We start from the raw sequence: 20,916 nt of genomic DNA, 5'->3' as shown, positions 1-20,916 counted from the left end.
TTGGGGAGGAGAGGATAGATAGATAGATAGATAGATAGATAGATAGATAGATAGATAGATAGATAGATAGATAGATAGATAGATAGATAGATAGATAGATAGATAGATAGATAGATAGATAGATAGATAGATAGATAGATAGATAGATAGATAGATAGCCTTTATTGTCTGCGGAGGGAAATTTGTTTTCACCACCACCATAACGTGTTACAGATTGCTAGAATGATATGATTGATAGAAGCACCAACCAATCCTATTCCTCCCTGTCTCTTCTAACCAATCACCTGTCTGCATCCCTCTCCCTCTATCCCTCCCCCCCACCGTTCTGTCCAATCAGGAGTCCCAGTAACCCCCATGCGATGGACGCCATTGGTCTGCAGGTGGACTACTGGCTGGCCTCATTGGCCGAGAAAAGGCGTGAGGGAGAGAGGCGGGACACGGGCTGCAAGAACACGCTCAAGTGTGCCTTCCGCTGCTTACAAGTAGGCTGGATAACAAACACACACACACACACACACACACACACACACACACACACACACACACACACACACACACACACACACACACACACACACACACACACACACACACAGACACACACACACACAGACACACACAGGTGGGAGACAGGTCGCAAGGACGCACTCAAGTGTGACTTGTGAGCCGTTTTAACGTACACACACACCGCACATACACACACACACACATACCAATCAAGATCCAGACTTTCAATCTAGTATAATATACATTATTCATGGGTATGTGGACAAAAAAACATTCAATTCTACACACACCCGCACACGCGTCCACACGTGCCAACGGCCAGACATGGGCTGCAACAACACTATAGGACTACTGCATGTTCTTTAGACTTGTTTATGTAATATTGTGCAGACTGCATGTCTAAGTGTTGTTTTGCACTGTGTGATACATGGCCCTCAAATGCTGCACAAATCCCTTCATGCCAATAAAGGTTTCATTCATTCATTCATTCACACGCTCAAAGACTGGCCTTCATAGACTGTCTTTTTGGCCTGCAGGTGAGCCGGCTGCCACCAGGGGGTGCGAGTGAGCCAGCACAGGCCCAGGTCAGCACCATGGCCATGAGCGTCGTCACCAAAGAGAAGAACAAGAAAGGTAAACACACACACACAGACTTATGCGCACACACACACACACACACACACACACACACACACACACACACACACACACACACACACACACACACACACACACACACACACACACACACACACACACACACACACACACACACAGACTTATCCATGCACACTCACAATCAACATGTAACCTTCCATATACCTGTACACACAGTGAGACGGGAGTGACCGGTGAGTTCTCAACTTAAAAAAAAAACAATCAATTTAGTGTCTCATACACACATGCATGCACATTTCAATTGGAACAGTCACTTTAAATGTAGTATAGTGCACACTGTACATGTGTATAAGAACGACTAAAGGTATTCTTTTCTGCGCAGGTGCACAGGCACGCAGGCGCACACACACACACACCCTTTCTTATGTGCACAAACAAGTTCTGGCATACATGTGTGCGCGTGGCCACATTGAAACATAAACACACTTGGCATTATATTGCCTCTGCTCTGCGGAGGCTTAGTCTTTAATTGGATAATGACTTCATGGAATGTGCCAATACCTGCAGCTATGTGCCTATGTCTGAGTTGAATAGCAGGCTAATAGGTCAGAGTGCCTATATGCCTGTTTTGAGACGGGCACTTTTAGTTAGCAGTTATAGTTAGTTTAGGGTAATTTCATGTGAAATCAGACAGTTTGGGGCCTGACCGACGTGGATTTCAATTTAAAAATGTGCCAATGCCTGCAGCTATGTCTGAGTTGAACAGCAGGCTAAAAGGTTAGAGTGCCTATATGCCTGTTTTGAGACTGGTAAGTTTCAGTCAGTTATTGGTTTTAGGGTAATTTCATGTGAAATTAGACACTTTGGGGCCCGGCCAACACAGACTTGAATAAAACTTCAAGAGTGCCTTTTTAGTGGCAGGATAGAACCCCAGAAGTGCACTTTCATGAATCTGGTAGCAATATTAAGGGACGAATGGTCTAAGAAAGTTTTAATAAAGACGGTAGGACTATATACATTTATCCTTGATTATGCCAGACAATTTGAGTCACAAAGAGATGGTTTTGATGTTGTTTGCTGTACAAATTACACAAACAACATGCAACACAACAGTTATTGGAGTATGAGATGTTAAAACATTGAATATGATTCCTTTCAAGTCTTGTTTCCTAGTCTGTTGACACGCCAATGTGCCAATACCTGAATTCATGTCTGAGTTGAACTGTAGGATAATGGGTCAGAGAGTATGCCTTTGTTAGATGATAGTTACTTATGATAGGTATTTTTTTCTCTTTTTTTCTTATTCCTTTGAAGTCTGTTTTCCATGAAGAGACATTAACACTGCCTGCCAGTGCCAATACCTAGAGCCATGTCTGAGTTTAACTACAGGCTAATGCATCACAGTATCTACAAATACAGTAAAATATGTGTTAATTTAACACTAAGCAAGTTCTTTGGGGCCAGTCTAGAAGATATTAAATTGACTTTCTAAGTGTTGGCTTAGCACTGCCAAATTCACTGTGTTCTGTATGCCTCTTTTGAGACTGCAGTAGGCTTGTTGTTGTTTGTTAGGCTGGTGTTATTTTGCTTATTCCTTTCAAGTCCGTTTTCCCATAAAGACGCATTAACGCCATGTGCCTGCTAAAATGGGCCAATACCTGTAACTATGTCTGATAAGTCAGACTGCCTATGCCTGTTTTGATTTTCATTTTGAATGTACAGTGGTACAATTAAATATTAGTAATATATATATATTTTTTTTATTAGTTGCTGAGACTGGTTAAAGTCTGCGCATTCTAGTTTGTGTCTGGGAGCAAGATCAAAGTAACATATACTGTACATGAAAAGTCAAAATGGCAGCCTCAACCTGGTTTTCTTGCTCCCTCTAGCATTCTTTTTTAAAATACAGTGACGTTTCAAGGGTTCAATGACCCACAACATCATGGGATTAAAAATAACAAAAAAGAGCGAGCAAGAATTCCTGGCTAAAGTGGACTTTCCCCTCCTTTACATTTCATAGAGTTCCATGATTACACACTTCTCAGACGTGTTAGCCAATGTTCCTCTGTAATTTAAAGAGGTATGTGAAGTTTGAACTGTGTTTACACATTTTCCCTGAAACGTCACTATCTAATATTCCCATGACAACCTAGCACAGCACAACACAACAATTTGTTTTAACCATAATCTGTGGCAAATCTGACACTACATCCAGCAGTGTCCACCATCTTCCTATTATATTGCTATTGAATATTTTTCTGTGTTTATAATATAATATAATATAATATAATATAATATAATATAATATAAGAAGGGCTCTAAATTAACCTCTTTCGCCCCCAGCCAAAATGGCTTGAAGATGTAAACCTTGCTAGCCAAACACACACTTACTAATGGGTCAAAGTAGCTTGTAAGTTGTTTTTTCTACCAGCCAAACTGACATTTCACCAGCATTTGGCCAGTTGGTTGGTGTTAATTTAGAGCCATGATTTATAATATAATATAATATAATATAATATAATATAATATAATATAATATAATATAATATAATGTAATGTAATGTAATGTAATGTAATGTAATATAACATAATGTAATGTGTCTGTCCCTGCAGTGCCCACCATCTTCCTGGGTAAGAAGCCGCGTGAGAAGGAGGTGGACTCCAAGAGCCAGATGATCGAGGGCATCAGCAGACTCATATGCTCTGCCAAGCAGCAGCCCACTATACTCAGAGGTACACATGCACACGCACGCACGCACGCACGCACGCACGCACGCACGCACGCACACACACACACACACACACACACACACACACACACACACACACACACACACACACACAGCAGCCCACCATACTCAGAGGTACACACACACGCGCATGCACGGGTCACGCACACACACACACACACACACACACACACACACACACACACACACACTAAACACACACATATTAAACACACACATACTACACACACAATGTCACCATTTCCATTGTCTCTGTACCTTTTGTGTCACTGCACAAAACTTTGTGACCAAGTCAGTCTGCCCAATCTGGCTAGCTGACAGTTCAGGGCTCCCTAAATTTTGGGAACTTGCAGTCGTTGGCTGTTATGGGAAAGCAAGAAATGTAATTTCAAATTCCTTGTATGACCAGTGCATGTAAAGAAATTGACAATAAACCTACTTGACTTGACTTGACTTATGCAACGACATGAGTGACCAAGCTCCAGTCGATAGAGTTTTTGAGTCAGCAAGCACCGATTAGTGGAATTTCAGTTTAAATCACAATGTATACGTCAACCGAAATGAGTCTTGTGATTGCGGGTGTCGGTACGTCCAATAGACGTTTCTTAGCCTTTGAGAAGTCAACTCATTCATCAGCTCGGTCAGGCTAAGCTCACGTGAGCCTTTCCAATAGTCTGGGTACTGTTAACCATCCATCCGTACCAGAAAAACAACTGTGAATCATCTGCATCGGATTATGACACAGGCATCGGCTTTGCCATGCTCCACTTACTTGTATCCGTAGAAGTATACTTCCTGTTTAGGTTGTGCACCTATGACACCCAGACCCACACCTCCCACACCCACACCTCCCTGCCTGACTGTCTGGCTGAGGGTGTGTGATGCCACTGGCCACAAAACTGCAATGCAGCGTTCACATGGCAACGTGTCTGTGGAGCGTGACTGCTAATCGCCTGTATGTGGCCAAATCTCCATGTCCTATAGAACAAACATGAAAGGAAAACACACAAACACACACACCTACTTAAAACGTCTGGTCACTGAACTAAGGCATTAACTCAGAACAAACAAAAAGTAAAGTCTGAGACACTGACGTTGGCAGCCCAGGTATCGCTGACTTTTATTCTTTTTGTTTGTTCTGTCTAAATCTCTATGTCTGCAAAGACTGGCCATGAATAGAAGCACTGTACAAGTTGAGCTTTACAACGGTCTGCCCTAGCCTATGCTGCCTGTCTGTTGAATTTCATGTTCAAAGGCAGCTGTTGGCTAATGGTTAGGGAGATGGTTATGAGCATAATCGGAGGGTTGCAGGTTTGAATCTCGTAAAAAAACAGGAAGCATGTGGGTGTGGGCTATCCAGCTCAGTCATGCATTGCTGAAGTGCCCTTGAACGAGGCACCTACAGTAACCCCACATTGCACCAGGGATTGTAACTAATACCTTGTACCTAAATAACTGTGAGTTGCTTTGGATAAAAGTGTCAGCCGAGTGTAATGTAATGTACCGTAAGTCAATTTGGTCTGACGTGCCTGTTATTTCTGCTCCAAAAAATTCTACATCCATCGAAAGACTCTAGGGATTGGGATTATTGTTAGAAGGATTGACCAGGTTGGTTGTACTGTAGTTCTGTCCAATAGTACACGGAGGGTCATTTGATCGATACTTTTGAGCATTTATTCAGACAGGACAGTTTGAGAGTGTGGAAGGAAATGAGTGGGAGGTTGAGATGGGGAAGGATTGGAAAATGACCTTGTGACAAAATGAACCTCGGGTTTCCGGCATAACAATACAGTGCCTTAGTCGTTTGAGCCACAGACGAGACCCCTGTTGAATTTGAATCAAAGTTGCTCAAAGTTGATTGCTTCCCGACAAAGTGGGTAGAGTTCCCAATTTCACCGAAGCTCAGAAACAATGTTTGTATTGCTCCTGGCCTGACTAGAAGCAACTAGAAGCAAGCTTCGTTTCAACGAAGGTGTTGCGTCACTAGGAGGGCATAGCCTGGCTAATAGACACCTACTTGACAATGATTTAGAGTGTGTCTACATTGTGAGACACCCTGTAGGCTACATCAGCGTTTACCATGTTCCTATCTTTGCAGGCATGGGAAGAAGGCCTCTGACAATGTGGAGCAGAAATCTGACCCACCTTGACTCGCCTTATTCCCCTGTGACAGTTCTATATGGGCTAGATGCTTCTAGATAACACGTTCTATGCACTCCACTCTTTGCTGTCCTTCAGCCTATGTCAGTGGGAATATGGTGAGGATGTAAACGATAGTGCTGGTGGAGTGTTTTCGATGCACAGCCATAGGAGTGATTCTGATGCCTTCCAGGCCGTCTTCAAAGTTGAAGTCATTGACCTCCAAAAGTGAATCGGTTTATGTCCTTGTAAAGAGTCACAATGTTCGGCCTAAATTGGTTCACCCGTTCAAACGTTATTGCTCAAACAAACACATATGACCTGAAACATGTACATACTTTGAAAAAATAAATGCATCTCTCTCTCTCTCTCTCTCTCTCTCTCTCTCTCTCTCTCTCTCTCTCTCTCTCTCTCTCTCTCTCTCCTCAGTGTCCATCGACGGTGTGGAGTGGAATGACGTCAAGTTCTTCCAATTGGCTGCCCAGTGGCCCACGCACGTCAAGTACCTTCCCATTGGCCTGTTCGGCTACAGCAAGCCGCCCTCCTAAGCTAAGGCCCGCCTCTTCCTGCAGCCCCCCAGCCAACCAGAACCAACACCTTCCAAGCCTTTCCAATCACAGAGCAGTGATTGGGCGGCAAGGCTGGTCTTCTCGAAAATACCGTTCAGTAGATGTATTATCCCGCCTTGGTGTTTTAAAACGTTTTTATTTCTCTTTAGTGTGGGGTGGGAGGTACAGATTTCATTTGATTTGAGTGTTACAGTGTGTGTGTGTGTGTGTGTGTGTGTGTGCGTGCGTGCGTGCGTGCGTGCGTGCGTGCGTGCGTGCGTGTGTGTGTGTGTGTGTGTGCTTGTGTGTGTGTGTGCTTGTGAGCACAGTTATGTACATGTGTGAAGGTGTGACTGTGAACTACGTGTAGTCAGATGAATTGATTATATAGCGCTTAGTCACTTTAATTTCATGAAATGCCCGCCCCTTCCAATCCACACCCCCAACCCCCAGCCTGATCCCTCCTATAATCTGAGATGTGCTCTCATCCTATGCGATGGAGTGTCATTCTAGGGGGGGTAAAGGGGAAGGGAGAAGAGCACAATATAAAAGAACAATACTGCCGACCAGCCAAATCACCAATCATATTGTAGCATGGCTGACATACCATAAGCAAGACAGGCAAGACATGCCGTGAAGCCCAAAAACCTTTAATGGTAAACTACACACACACAAACACACACTTCATTCACTGCACCTGAGCCCAAGCGACACAAGAGGCACTTTCTCTCTCTCTCTCTCTCTCTCTCTCTCTCTCTCTCTCTCTCTCTCTCTCTCTCTCTCTCTCTCTCTCTCTCTCTCTCTCTCTCTCTCTCTCCATTTCTCTCTAGATGTACATCAATCCCTCTCCTATTGTTTGTCCTCGACCTATCTGCATGTTGCCTCCTGCAAAGGCTAGCTCTAAACAGTCTATGGTGTCCTACTGATGTAATGGGACTTAAATGTTGAACTATGACTCCCATTCAACGCATGTTGTTTAGCACTAACTAGTCTTAAAGTCCCTCTGTTGGCCACACAATTTCTTCTTTTTTAAAAATAATTATAGGCTCCCCCCCCCCCCAAAGACCCCTTGTATGTTGATGAGGCGTGTTGTAAAGTCAGTACAGCTGTTTTGTTGTTATAAAGTGGCCTTTATATATCTACAAACAGAAAACAATATATTTTAAGTCATTTTATCTTCCTTGTGTCTCTCTACTCCAAAGACCACAACTTATGGGAATGTATATGTGCTTAAGTGTAGTACAGTTGGCAGTTACGTGGGTATTTCGGTAAGCAATGTGTTGCTACATTTTAAGGTGTTTTCACGGCAACAACACTGAAAAACAAAATGGCTGCCGTCTGTCAGAAAGAGACGAACCAATCAAAGTTGGAGCACAAAGGGCTGAGGAAGGTGCTTGAGACGTAAACTAACTTCCTTATCAAGGGTGTTAAAAAGTAACATCCATGGGAGAGTAAGTTGTTAAGATTTTTCCTTGTTAAAAGGCACTCAAATCTTATCTTTTACATGCTTTTGTGTACCTACTGTTGACTTTTAATTTGTAATATTATATGAGATATTTTTTGCTTTGCTCTTTATTTTTTTTAGTCGATCAGCCTCGTATTTGGCTTTAGGGTTTAGCGCAGGTGAACTGGGGCTGGTTCCCTATTGGTTGTTTCGCTATGCACTTGATCCAATCACAGCTTTTGTCTTTTGTCCATGTAAATGTTCTATAATAGGTTATGTGTGAACCTACCAAAGCACAACGTACCGTACGTACTATATGTTGCTGTAGCAACCTCCACCGACCTGACCGTCCACCTACACACACACACACACACACACACACACACACACACACACACACACACACAAACGCACGCACGCGCACACACACACACACACACACACACACACACACACACACACACACGAACACACACACACACACACACACACACACACACACACACACACACACACACACACACACACACACACACACACACACACACACACACACACACACACACACACACAATCAAGCATGGGTGTGATATCAATGAGAGGCAGCTGCCCACACATATCCATGTGTATTGTGCCCAGGTGTGGTGGTTACCTGTTGTGTTTGTTGTTCAGTGACTCGAGTGGACATAAAAGTGTGGAAACAAACAAAAAATGTACAATGTTTTAGTAGTAAAAAAAATTGTGGTCGTGAATTACAAAAAAAAGGAATATCTTTGGTCACACATTGTGCCAAGTATGATTCGTGTGTACATGTAAGCGTGTATGTGTATGTTTCTCAGTGTTTTTTTTTATTTTAGTGTACGTGTGCGTATTTTATTATTTTTTATGGTTAAAAAAAAGAATTTCCCTTTTCCCTGGTACATAGACTCCCAGATGAACGTTGGTAACCCATGGCAACCTCTTGACTTGACAAGGCATGCCGCCACAACTGTGCACGTACATGTCGAAAGGATTTCACCCTGTCCCTTTAATCAATATCAACCAAGTAAGGCAACTCGCCCATCAAAGTGATGAGCAGGAACTGAATGTATAATTCTGTGTGTGTGTTTGTGTGATTGTGTGTATGGCTGTGTGTGTGCCGTGTCAGTGTGAGCATGGATGTTCTTCTTAGCTGCATTAGAATGCACACACACACACACACGCACGCACACACACACACACACACACACACACACACACACACACACACACACACATAGAAACACACACGCACAGAGACACAGACCCATGACCTTTAGAAAAAAAGACAGAGTTTAGTGACAGGGATGTCTTGACCTTGTGAGGTCGTTTCCTAGACAACCATGTCTTTTCCATGTGGCACACGATTAAGTATTATTAGACTGGAGGACGAAGCAAAAAAAAAGAAAGAAGAAGAGAAGAAAGAAAGGGAGGGGAGGTTAAACGAAGCAAATGAACAAAAGCAAAAGGTAGTATTAATCTTTAGATGGGTCAATATTGTTCCGTCAGTGTTGGAGGTGGTGAATGGGAAGCTCCGTATAGAATTACAACCTCTACAGTATTGCTAACACACACAGTCACTTTCCGCCCTGCCCTTCCTCAATGTCATGCATGGCTGGACTGGTAATCTGGCCTACAGGGCATTTTCCCGGTGTGCCACGAATTCCCTGCGGCCAATGCTATAGTTTTGTTTATCATAGAGACTGGCCCACAATTTAGAGATGGTGGCCCATTGGTCCATCTTTAATATAGGCAGGGAACTGAGCCAATTAGGATGCAGTACAAAAATGGCCTGTGTATTTGTGAGTGGCCGGCCAAAAAATGCCTGGGCAATTTTTTTTTTTTTTGGTCCCAGTTCAGCCCTGATGTCACGTTAAGATTATCTCACACAAAGGAATATAAAACGACTTTGTAGCTTACCACACATGCATACACTACACTGAACATCAATATCAGTTTTTCCTTTCACTTTTTATAGCTGTTGTGTACACTGACTCAGTATGCCTACCATTTTCTCTGTCTCTGTCTCTTTCTCTGTCTCTTTCATACTCTTAACCACAGTTTCGCCCCACTGTTAGACACATGGAGGATCTGGTAGGCTACCTGTGGGTAGGCTACTTACATAGTCGACACGAGCTAACGCACGTTTGCATGCATAAAATATGCATCTTAATTTGGCACCTGAAGCGTAGGGATGCGTAGCCTTGCGGCCGTGCACCATCACGATGCATTGACTATGTAAGCACCCCTACTTTGCCTTTGTTGTCGAAACTCATGGTCAGATGATACTCTGTTAATAACTACAGTTTTAAAAAGTGCACATATAACCTTAAAACTCTTAGAAACAAGGTCCAGACCATGGGTAGCTGTAGTCACACAAGGGCTAAAAACAGGCCGCGTCCTAAATGTTTACTTGTTCACTTGTCCACTAAATAGTGTGCTTTGGGCTATACCTAGACAAAGAGTGCTATTTAATGAACGTTTCAGATTCTACCCTAGACAACACTATGCTAGGTTACACTTAGGCTATGGCTACAGTCTGCTAACCAAAGGTTGGATGAGGTTGTTGCTCTACAGATATTCAGCAGCAGTAGTAGATGAGTTTGTTTTCAATGGTAACAAAATAAAAATTGATAACAAAAGGTGAGGTTTTTCATTGTCATTGACAAGAGTAAAGGAAGGTGAATAGCACGGAGAAGGAATCACTGCCGGAAGAATTGGATATAGCCTGTTAGCATCATCACACGTGTCAAGAGTTAGGCGTTGTTAAAGTGTTGATGTTCAGTGTTTTTCAATATAATGTGTGATTGCAGGGTGATGTGAGGTGTTTTTCTTTTTTTTTCCGTTTCTTGAGAAGAACCATTCATTTCAACCCCAATTTGATGATCCTCTCCAAAATCATTTTGGATCATTTTCCCCCCCATATTTTGTTCCCAACAATTGTCCTTCTTCTCAAATCAATTGTTCCTAATGTACCTGTAACTACTGTATGTCCGTATCTTTTCTGTGAGGGTATAAATGGCGTGAAAATAAAATTGTCCCGGTTTTGCCCATACCAGAGGGACAGAACGAATTTTGACATGTGCACATACTTAGAAAGCACACAAAGCTGAGTTGAAGTGACCCAGTATTATTTACTCTCTCATCCCATAGCATCACGTGCACACTCACACACATGCTCGACTGCTCTCATAGTTCTGCTATAGTATCGAATAGCATAGAGACCAGGCCACCGTATATAAGTTATACTCTACAAGGTATATTCATCACAAGTTCTCACAAGCTTTGACCTTTGACCCCGAAAGAGAATGTGGTCCAGATGATGACCTTTTATTATCTTTCGGGCCCAAGCACCAAATGTGCGTTGGGCCCCATTTCTTCATTTTTCTTCTTTCTTTTATTTTTCTTTGCAGCAATCCATACGTGAACATGATATATAAAGTTACTATTGCAGCTGATCTATGGGCACAATGTTGAATTGTTATTCTAAAGGTCAGCCATTTTGCAAGAGTAACACTTTTTACAGTACGGGAGATGACGTATATGAGCAGTCAGGCTTGTGGAAGTGGTGACTAGAACGATAGTGCACACCGTTGTATTCTTCTGCTGTTTTTTCAGCCATCTGCCTCTTTGCCTATAAGCGAGCAATGCGTGTACATATCATGATTTAAAAAAGAAAAAAAAAGATGCTTGTAATATTATATTACCCGTTTTCTTTTTTTTGGGTGTGTTATTTTTTTTTATTTAACATGGTTTTGTAGTACAGCTTTTTTCATAATTGAGTTGTCAATACAAAAAAAGGAAGTGGGACGATGACATGTGGACATGTTAACTGTTTTTTTAAGAATAAAACAAAACAAAAAAAGCTCTCCTGCTTTGTCGAATTTGTGTGTACATGCGTGTGTGCTATGTCTGCGTCTGTGTATGTGCAGTGCATATTTAAAGAAGAAACGCACAAAAAAATTGGATGCATGCAAGATGCGAGTATTTATTACTGCAAGAAGAAAATCAACAAATGTCTACATATGCACTGCTTTGTTTTACATACCCGTAGACTACTGACTCTCCCTTCAACCAGAGAGGCTTTTTATCAAAAAATGTGTTTTTGGGAAATATCTGCAAGTCCTGAGAATATGGTTATTGCTTGTTCTGTTATACTGTACGTATGTGACGGAGGTCATCTTGCACCTGTTCACCCCCCTCGGGGATCGAACGTGCGACCTCGTCAACTACAACGGTTCGGCAATGGGAGACACAGTACGATACCGCTGGGCCAAGAGACTAGTCTCTCGGCCCAACGGCACGAGACTGTATGAGGCTATCGGAGGGAGGTTTACCAACGTTCCACGCCAACTCTGTGCTAGTTAGCCTCCGTTACACTCTCCCCCTTAAACCTCACTCCCATCCGGGTCACGGCACCACTGTGACGGAGGTCATCTTGCACCTGTTCACCCCCCTCGGGGATCGAACGTGCGACCTCGTCAACTACAACGGTTCGGCAATGGGAGACACAGTACGATACCGCTGGGCCAAGAGACTAGTCTCTCGGCCCAACGGCACGAGACTGTATGAGGCTATCGGAGGGAGGTTTACCAACGTTCCACGCCAACTCTGTGCTAGTTAGCCTCCGTTACACGTACAGCCTATTCATAACAAAGTTGACGGGAATTTTACTTTCCCTAGATTGACACTGCCTAAATGTTTCTCAGAGTGGAATTATTTGTTATATGTACCATTACAAGCCTAGAGCAAATCAGTAGAATAATAGTCTGTACTAAGCACATGTGGAGATAAAGTAGGCCTATGTGTGCAATGCACTGCAAAGTAGACTACTAACTTGTCCTGCATGGTTAACTGGACTTCACTGTGTATTATGACCTAGGCCTACATCAGTTTTTTGGCAACATACCCAAGGCTCATAAATATTACATGATTGGGGGGAAAAACCTGAGGGTATTCTTTTAATGGAACCCTGACTGGCTCCTGATGAAAACGTAAAGCTTCCAGCGGTCTCATCACCATCCCAATCCACACAGGGGCGCAAGCTCACCCTCATCCAGGCTGGCTGGGCAGGGTGGGGCGCTCTCGGCCTCAGCCCGTGGTTGGGTAGTGGGCTGGGACAGAAATGATGTCAGAGCGCCGGTCAGAAAAGCCTGTGGATTCTGGGAGCGTTTACGCACCAGCCATTTTCAGTTTCCTGCTGTCATCCTCGCCTCTACGCATCGAGCGCAGGATATAAAAGAAAACAAGCGAGGCTAGTACCGTTTCTGCTTGGATATTCTAAAAGCCACAAAACGAGAATGGATGAACTAAAAACGCCCCGTTCTATGAGCATCGCTGCAACCTACTGAGCGCAACCGCTTTCCAGGTTAGTCAACAACAACGGGCCTTGAGAGAAGTAACGTTGCTAGATGATTAATTCCAAAGTGGCTGGCTTGTAGTAGCTAGCCGTGTTAGCGCACTTGGTCACAATGTATCCTCACCAATTCGTGTGATACCCGACCCGGTGTTTCATTATTTAAACACGCAGCAACTTACACTCTCTTTGGAAACAGGTCTAGCCGAACCGTTGGAGTCTTCAACGGGAACTGAATTTACTCCTGGTCTTTCACGTAGGGGGATAAAGGTAAGCAGTCTTGGTCAAAAATTCATATGCATTTGATTTTTGTATTTTTTTTTCACGTACAATGTCGTGCAGGCCATATGCCTATTTCAGGGTCATATTTTTGGATGTCAGAGGGCGAGCGGTTTTGTGTCGTGTCAGTGTCGGTAGAGGGATGATGCAAACTGGGTCTCATCATCACTAGGTCAGGCTTTGTTCCAGGGACCGGTGGGACGTTAGCTAGTTCTAGCTGACTGGCTAAAAACATGAAGTGCACACAACACAACATGGTAACATAACGCAGAAAGCACCACTTTCATCGCTTTGGAGACGTTCCGTTCTAAGACACGCTTTCTTATGCTGCGTGGTGTTGCTGTTTAATTTGAGGAAAGGTATTCCGAGGATCTTGGCTAGACCCATTTACATATGCTGTTGACATTGCCCTCGAGCGTCTGAAATGTATCGCCAACATGATACAATGTTGCAAATGAATAGGTCCACAACAGCAACCGCGCCTTTCCCTCAGACATAGTGTAAGCTGATAAAAAATAAACAATATATGTACATTAGTGTCCGCATTTTCAGAGCAGGTTGCGTTACACAATCTGTCTGACATCGACGATTTGGCCTGCGAGTTGGCACGACATGTTTACAAAATTAGGACAGGATGGCGCACCTGCAACCTGCCGCCGCTGTCATAATACATCGGGGCATCACGATCAAACTGAGTAAAATGTGATTGTAGAAAAGTATGTGAGTGATCCGAGGCGAAAAACGTCTAATCGGTCACCTTGGTGCTCGTTCTACATCAGGATCATATCACAGTTTGACACATACCCGGACCTAATTTCATTGAACATCTTTAAATAATGCCGTTTGCGCGAGTTTGGGGATTGGATAACATTGGCGCTATTTAATGGATACTTTCTTGGCGATGTGCGTTCCTTACCCCGGACCAAAAGTGGTACTCGGCGGGATGTTATGGGCAACCTCTGTTGGTGCATTGCAGTCAATAGACGGAGAGGGAGGGTGGGTGGGATGGAGAGCTGTATGGAGGTGTGGGCGAGGGCCTCCTGGTGGCGAGAACGGGGAATCTCAGGTACCCAACCACTGCTAGGTGAAGTCTCGATGAATGGAGGAGAGAAGAGAGGACAGGAGAGCAGTTGCGCAGTGAGCAGGATAGGCAAGCATCCCGATTCAGTATTCATGCTACCGGCTTGTTTACATCTAAGACTCCGGCTCTTTGTAGAATGTGGCGTCTGAAGACTGAAGATAAAGATTGAGGGGACTAAAACAACAAAGATGTTCAAAGTCATTTTGCGTCTCTGCTTAAACTCTAACTGAGCAGTCCTCATTCTCTCAGGTTTATGTGAGTATTCTTCCTAGCTAAGTGAATGATTTGGGTGTTTAAGACCACGTGCTGCCTCCTGTATAGGTGTTGGTGTTGGAAAGGGTTTGTGTTGCTTTGTTTACAGGTGAACAGTTTGTGAACAGGTCCCTTACACAAGATCATCTGTTAATAGCTCAGTTCAAATAGAATCTTTGAATTCATAACATTTTGTTTATTTAAAGTGGAAAAGTGCTGATACCCAAATGTTATATTATTAAGCAAACAGTCTGAGAGTTTGGGTTTGAATTTGAGTTTGGGTGTTGCCACAACACGTGTGCCTGTAAGTGTTGCTTGTCTGCAGGGTAAGCCAAAAAATTAGCGGACAGTGCCTTTCTGTCCTTTTCAGGTCTGTTTGGTCAATTTGCGGTTTGAGAATGGTCATCTGTCAAACCAGTGTACCGAAGAGTATAGGGGTGTTTTTGCAGTGTCTGCAGTGCACAAGGAAGGAGGAAGGAGATTTCACGGTTAGATGTACTGTGCCTGTGTGTGTAGGAAGTGTCTGAGGAGGACATAGTGACGCCAGCACTTTAGTCATACATTATTTACCACAGCTAATTGGTCAATAGTAATGTACAGTATTGTATGTATTGGAGGAGGAGAAGCTATTATTTGTGGCAGATATATGACTGTAGTCAGTGTTTCTCACAGTGTTTCTGTTGCTTTTTGGTAGTCAAGTTGGGTGGCAAATTGGCAGGTATCAGACATGTCACTATGGAATGGAAAGGCTATGCTGTGTCGTGTCATGAAATTTGACACGAATCCCCCTTAAAATTACTTTTTTTTTAAAAAAGGAACTTGAGTAATTTCATTTGCAGTAAAAAAAAACTTTTCTGGGAACCTAGTCAATGCCGTGGTAGGTGTTTGTTGTCAAGGTGGCTGCCTTAACTAGTATGAACTGTTGGTTGAAACCCTGACTGTAATGCACCATAATTCTGATAGGCACAGATGGCTTCTTGTGTCAGAAGTGTCGATGCGGCCGTGCGTATGGCAATGACACGTAAAGGGGGAGAGTGTGGAGGAAGTGACTAAAAAAATGAGCAATAGTGACGCCAGCCATCGCTTTAGTCTAGGGCTGCACAATTAATCGAATTTTAATCAAAATCGCGATTTTGGCCGCCACGATCATAAAACATGAAAATCGCGATTTTATGGGAGGACATTCAGTGTCCCATCTAAGCTGCGCGCACCTGCAGACTTGTGCACTGCTCGCACGTTCTCAGCACAAAGACATTTCAGCCAATAGTAATATTGTTGACAACTGTCTCTGGGTGGAGGATAAGTCTGTGAACCAATAAGCAGACAGTACTGAGAGGGGCGGGCGGCAGCATTTTGGCAGGCTGGCTGGTAGTCGGAGACGGAAATCTCCGTGTCAGTGCACTGACTGCTGGGTAGAGGAGGGGAGTTGTTTCATCCTAATGATGTCTATATATGAGGAATTCAAACATTAAACCAGCCATTGTTGGAGTCTCTGAGGGTGTTTTGAAACTATGTGCTTTGACCAGCAACCGTTTGTGAAAACCAAGAGAAATAGCTTTAATTCTGGTCTAAAAAAATCGCTAGTTAGCATGCTAACACAAACGAAATAAGCTAAGTAATGTTGTCTACAACAATTAGAGTGGCTATAGCCTACTCACTTCTCATTAACACAAACCTGCGTGTAGATATCATAGCTGTTTTGGTGGACAACTAATGTAAAGTTACACTGGTGCAGTGAGTTAAATTACAATGAGTGAAATTCAACACAATTTGTAGCTGCCATAGTTGCTTCTGCTTCCTACATTCTCAAATGTGTTAGCTTGCTAGCTTGACAAATGCACTGCAGTCCAAATTGGCAGAACCTAACAGAACTCTAGGCAATAATACACATCATGAAGCTATGTTTTATTTAAATGGTTATGTTTTCATGCTAAGTCATGAAGTATTACTTTACAGACCAGAGCATATGCATATTATTAAATTCAAAAGTGACAGCTCTTCAGCACAGCCCTTTGATCTCTCAACTCACTCTCTCTTTCCCTAGATAAAACACAGAGATAACCTCCTTCTAACTCTCCTACTCACAGGTGCACTATCTCCAGTCCAGAACTGAAATGAGCTGGGAATCAATAGTCAGCACACACGTAGCTGATCAAGTTGGTTATGCTGCCTTGCGTTGTGAGTGTAGTATAGGCCCTATCATGCAGACCACAGCTTCTTGGTGGCCTAGGTACACACATGTTCTGGTCTTCACTCACCCTGCCCTGCCAATGTCATATTACAAATCAAACACAGTGATTACCCCCACTTCCTGAAATAGGCCCTACTTGTGTTTTTGCAAGTGATTTGGGAAAATACAGTGTGATGCCACTCAGTTGGCCTGTTGAGTAGCCAATAAGATCTTGCCACTGTAGGCCTATGGCATATTTTATCATATTCACTACATAACTTTACTGAAATTTTAAGAAACAGATTTTTTTTTAAATTTGGCTTTATTTATTTTTTATAGGCTACTCTGGAATGGGAGGGGGCGTGTGTGTAATCGTGATTATAATCGAAATCGCAATTTTGATCAAAATAATCGTGATTATGATTTTTTCCATAATCGTGCAGCCCTACTTTAGTCATACATTATTTACCAGGGCTAATTGGTTTGATCTGTTGTATGTGTTGGAGGAGGATAAATTGCTATTTGTATACTTTGTGTTTTCATGTAGGCCTACTTGTGTAAGTATTGTATTCTTATTTGATTGCAACGGCACTTGAAGGAGAATTGTTGCTAATTTCAACATGCAATTGTGTCTACTCTTATTTCTCTCAGTACTCTGCTTTTTGTAAGAGGTTTGCTGGTGTTGCATAACTTTTGGGATGATATGTGGAGTATGTTGTCATGTTTTTAAAAAGCACAAAATGTAAACAAACAATGCCAGTATCAGAATGGCCAGGATCTCAGAAAGGGATGAACCAAAAAAATGCTGCGTCTTTGGGTGTGACAAGTCAAGGGTAACATGAGTAGTACAACTATGTTGAAATTGGCAGGAATTCTCCTTTAACAGTGAGTGCGTTTATAGGCAGTTCAGTATCTCTAATATGATCGGGATATTAAGTATCCTGAATTAGCGTTTGAACATATTAACACCTTCTCCCGACTTCGGTATCCCGGATAAGTTCTTATTGGGGACTTTGAGAAATGAGGATATGCTAGGTGGAGTATTCCGACAGAAGCTGGAATACTGACGCATGGAAATACCTTATCCCAAATACAGAGGCTTCCCATAGAACATTGTTGCTGGTATCCAGGCTACACGCATTTGAAGAGAATTCTATAATGGCCAAGAATGAAAGAACATTCTGTAGTCATATAAATACCTTATCCTGAATTTGATCATAAGTCTCATATCCGGGATACTGAGCTGCATATAAACGCACTCACTGATATGACCAGAGGCTTAGTTGTGTATCAGATGAAGTGTCTAAACGCCTTATGTCCTTGGGTGTAGCAATGACAAGTATAGGAGAGGCGTGGGTGGGAAGGGGCTCGGATACAGAAAATGAGCACTTTAGTCATCCATTTTTGACACTCGAGTTGATTGGTCATTAATGTACTGCAGCTACTATATTTGTTAGTGGATTGAATTAAATTAGAATGGGAGGCATCAGAGAACCAAATGAATTTGGAGTGCTGCCTTCATTTTATTCCTACATGTGCCCATTTTAATTTCCATTACCACTGCTAAGGATGACTTTGCTTAGCAACACATTTTTCAATGCGTCAACCTCATTTTTTAGTACATTCCTCAGTCTTCTTGCATGGAAATTGATTCACTGGGTAGCACTGCGCAAACATCAGGAACTTATTAACACAGGAAATCCCTTTGATGAAACAAAATAAACCATAATGGGGGAAATTGGATTACTCGGGAGAGGTCTTTGCTCTCTGAATTCTTTGTACTTACAGAAGCCCTTCGAGGGACAAGTGATGAAAATAGGCATTCGCGACAAGCCATGTGACACCAGCCTCGGGGCATGCTGTCCATGTACAGTATATGTGCTTATTATTGTTTATGTCTGCCGTAGTAGTTTTCATTCTCGAGTACTCTTCAGGATAGGAGCACAATAGTCTTCTCATTGGAACTGCAAAGAGATGGCCGGCTCTTTGAAACTTACATAGGCCAAATCGATCAAATAATTTTGGAGGAGAAAAAAAACGTAGTGTTGCTTTAAAAATATTTGATTTTAAAATATAAAAAATGGTCATAGACCATGTTGAGGAAAAGTTGTTTTACCATTTTCACATTTTCCCTTGGATACTCTTGCCTTTCTATATCCATGAATAAACCAAACCAAACACAAATTCTTTTTTGTCACTAAGCTCACTCTGAAAATGTCAACCTTTCTGAATGAAATCCTTAATACGTCTTCTCTCTTTTCCCACCACCTGCTACCCCACTCTCTCCACCAGCCAACCAGCTGACAGAATATCTATTTTTAATATCTAAGATCAGTGAATGTCTTTGATCCTCCCTTCTACCACACCCAGCCTCCGATCTCCCTCTCCCCACCCACCCGCCAACCATCTGACGCAGTGGCCCTTTGCCACAGCACACCTTGCCGTCTGCCAGTGTCCACCATGGTCTACCCACCATAACCGGACTGACACTTATTTAAAAATATATATTTTTAGGCTTTTATGCCTTCTGTTCAGGATAAGACGGTGAGAGAATGTGACAGGAAATGAGTGGGGGAGAGAGAGGGCTTGGTTTTACCAGACCACATCAATTACTTTGTAATTCATTTTAGGTCTAGGTCCTCGGTGCCCTGGAGTAGGCTACTTGGGCGGGAGGAGTGAGCTCAGCTCTGATCTAGGGCTCTGGTTTGAATTGAGCTCTGACCAATCGTTGACAATTGTCATTGTTGTCATTATGTTATTATGCTCGCAAGTGCATTCGCTTATTGGCCGGTAAGCTTAACACCGGTTGCCTGAAAACCGCCTGAAAACCCTCCCAAGAGAAGAGTAATCAGACCATTCGTGAACGGAATGTCTGGCTTGTTAGGCTAGGAGAGAGAGGGAAATGATTGGGAAATGACCTTGGCGCGGAACCAAATCCAGGTCCCGGGCATAATGGTACGGAGTCTCAGCTCATTGAGCCACCACAGCCCCCCTTGACTCTCTCTAGGTTGTCCTCAGACGAGCCTTCCATCGTTGCTTCCAGTCATCCCGATTCTCCATACATCTTTTCAGTTCGCTGGTAGGCCTACTCTGGGCTCCGGCGTCCTTCTTGAGTATGTCCACAAATGTTAGTGTGGGACGTCCTCTTAACCGGCACCCATGTGATGGTTCCCATAGAACCAGTTTGCTGGCTGGCAGTTCTGGGTGCCTTTGGCAATGTCCTGCGAGTCTCATTCTCCTTACAGCTATCTTCTCGCTCACCCTTGGTATTCCCTCGTATAGGATTTCCCCCTTGACTGCTATGTGTTAAATAAACTATCCGCAAAAATAATGTACTTGTTAGTTAATGTTTCTATCTTCTTTCCCCACTAGCCAACCATCTGATAGAGAAGAGCCCCGTTCCACTCATCGGCTAGTCCACCTGGCTATGTCCACCATGGTCTACCCGCGCGAGGAGTCCCTGGAACGTCTGAGCCAGGATGAGATCGTGCTCAACACCAAGGTAAAAAAAACCTATTATTATCATTATTATTGTCATTATTACTTAGGGTGTAATGGTATACAAAATCACGGTTCAGTAAGTACCTCGGCTTTGGGGTCACTGATCGGTACATGTTCGGTAGAGAATATGGGAACAAAATGGCAGAAATATTTTCTTCTCCAAAATATTGTCGAAATACAAACTGAAAAAGGAAAATACATTCAAACTGCTACTTTGGGTCAGAGATTTCATCAGTTTCAGAAATAGCACTTT

At 43.0% G+C, this 20,916-nt stretch overlaps 2 protein-coding genes across 2 annotated transcripts in view; both read left to right on the top strand.

The window, feature by feature from the left end:
- Positions 1-6,802, top strand: part of LOC134437020 (phosphofurin acidic cluster sorting protein 1-like) — a 129,859-nt gene extending 123,057 nt beyond the window's left edge. Inside the window, exons 23-26 of the mRNA XM_063186449.1 lie at positions 338-482; positions 1,044-1,140; positions 3,739-3,858; positions 6,444-6,802. Of these exons, the coding sequence (XP_063042519.1) occupies positions 338-482; positions 1,044-1,140; positions 3,739-3,858; positions 6,444-6,562 (481 nt within the window). The 3' untranslated portion in view covers positions 6,563-6,802. The remainder of the gene's footprint in view (positions 1-337; positions 483-1,043; positions 1,141-3,738; positions 3,859-6,443) is intronic.
- A 6,417-nt stretch (positions 6,803-13,219) lies between these two features.
- Positions 13,220-20,916, top strand: part of LOC134437017 (kinesin light chain 2-like) — a 31,650-nt gene continuing 23,953 nt past the window's right edge. Inside the window, exons 1-3 of the mRNA XM_063186443.1 lie at positions 13,220-13,392; positions 13,580-13,650; positions 20,535-20,664. Of these exons, the coding sequence (XP_063042513.1) occupies positions 20,590-20,664 (75 nt within the window). The 5' untranslated portion in view covers positions 13,220-13,392; positions 13,580-13,650; positions 20,535-20,589. The remainder of the gene's footprint in view (positions 13,393-13,579; positions 13,651-20,534; positions 20,665-20,916) is intronic.

Source organism: Engraulis encrasicolus, chromosome 21 (assembly GCF_034702125.1).
Source record: "Engraulis encrasicolus isolate BLACKSEA-1 chromosome 21, IST_EnEncr_1.0, whole genome shotgun sequence".
Lineage (NCBI taxonomy): Eukaryota > Metazoa > Chordata > Actinopteri > Clupeiformes > Engraulidae > Engraulis > Engraulis encrasicolus.
Note: the sequence above shows the minus strand (reverse complement) of the source record. Positions and strands in the feature narration are given on the sequence as shown.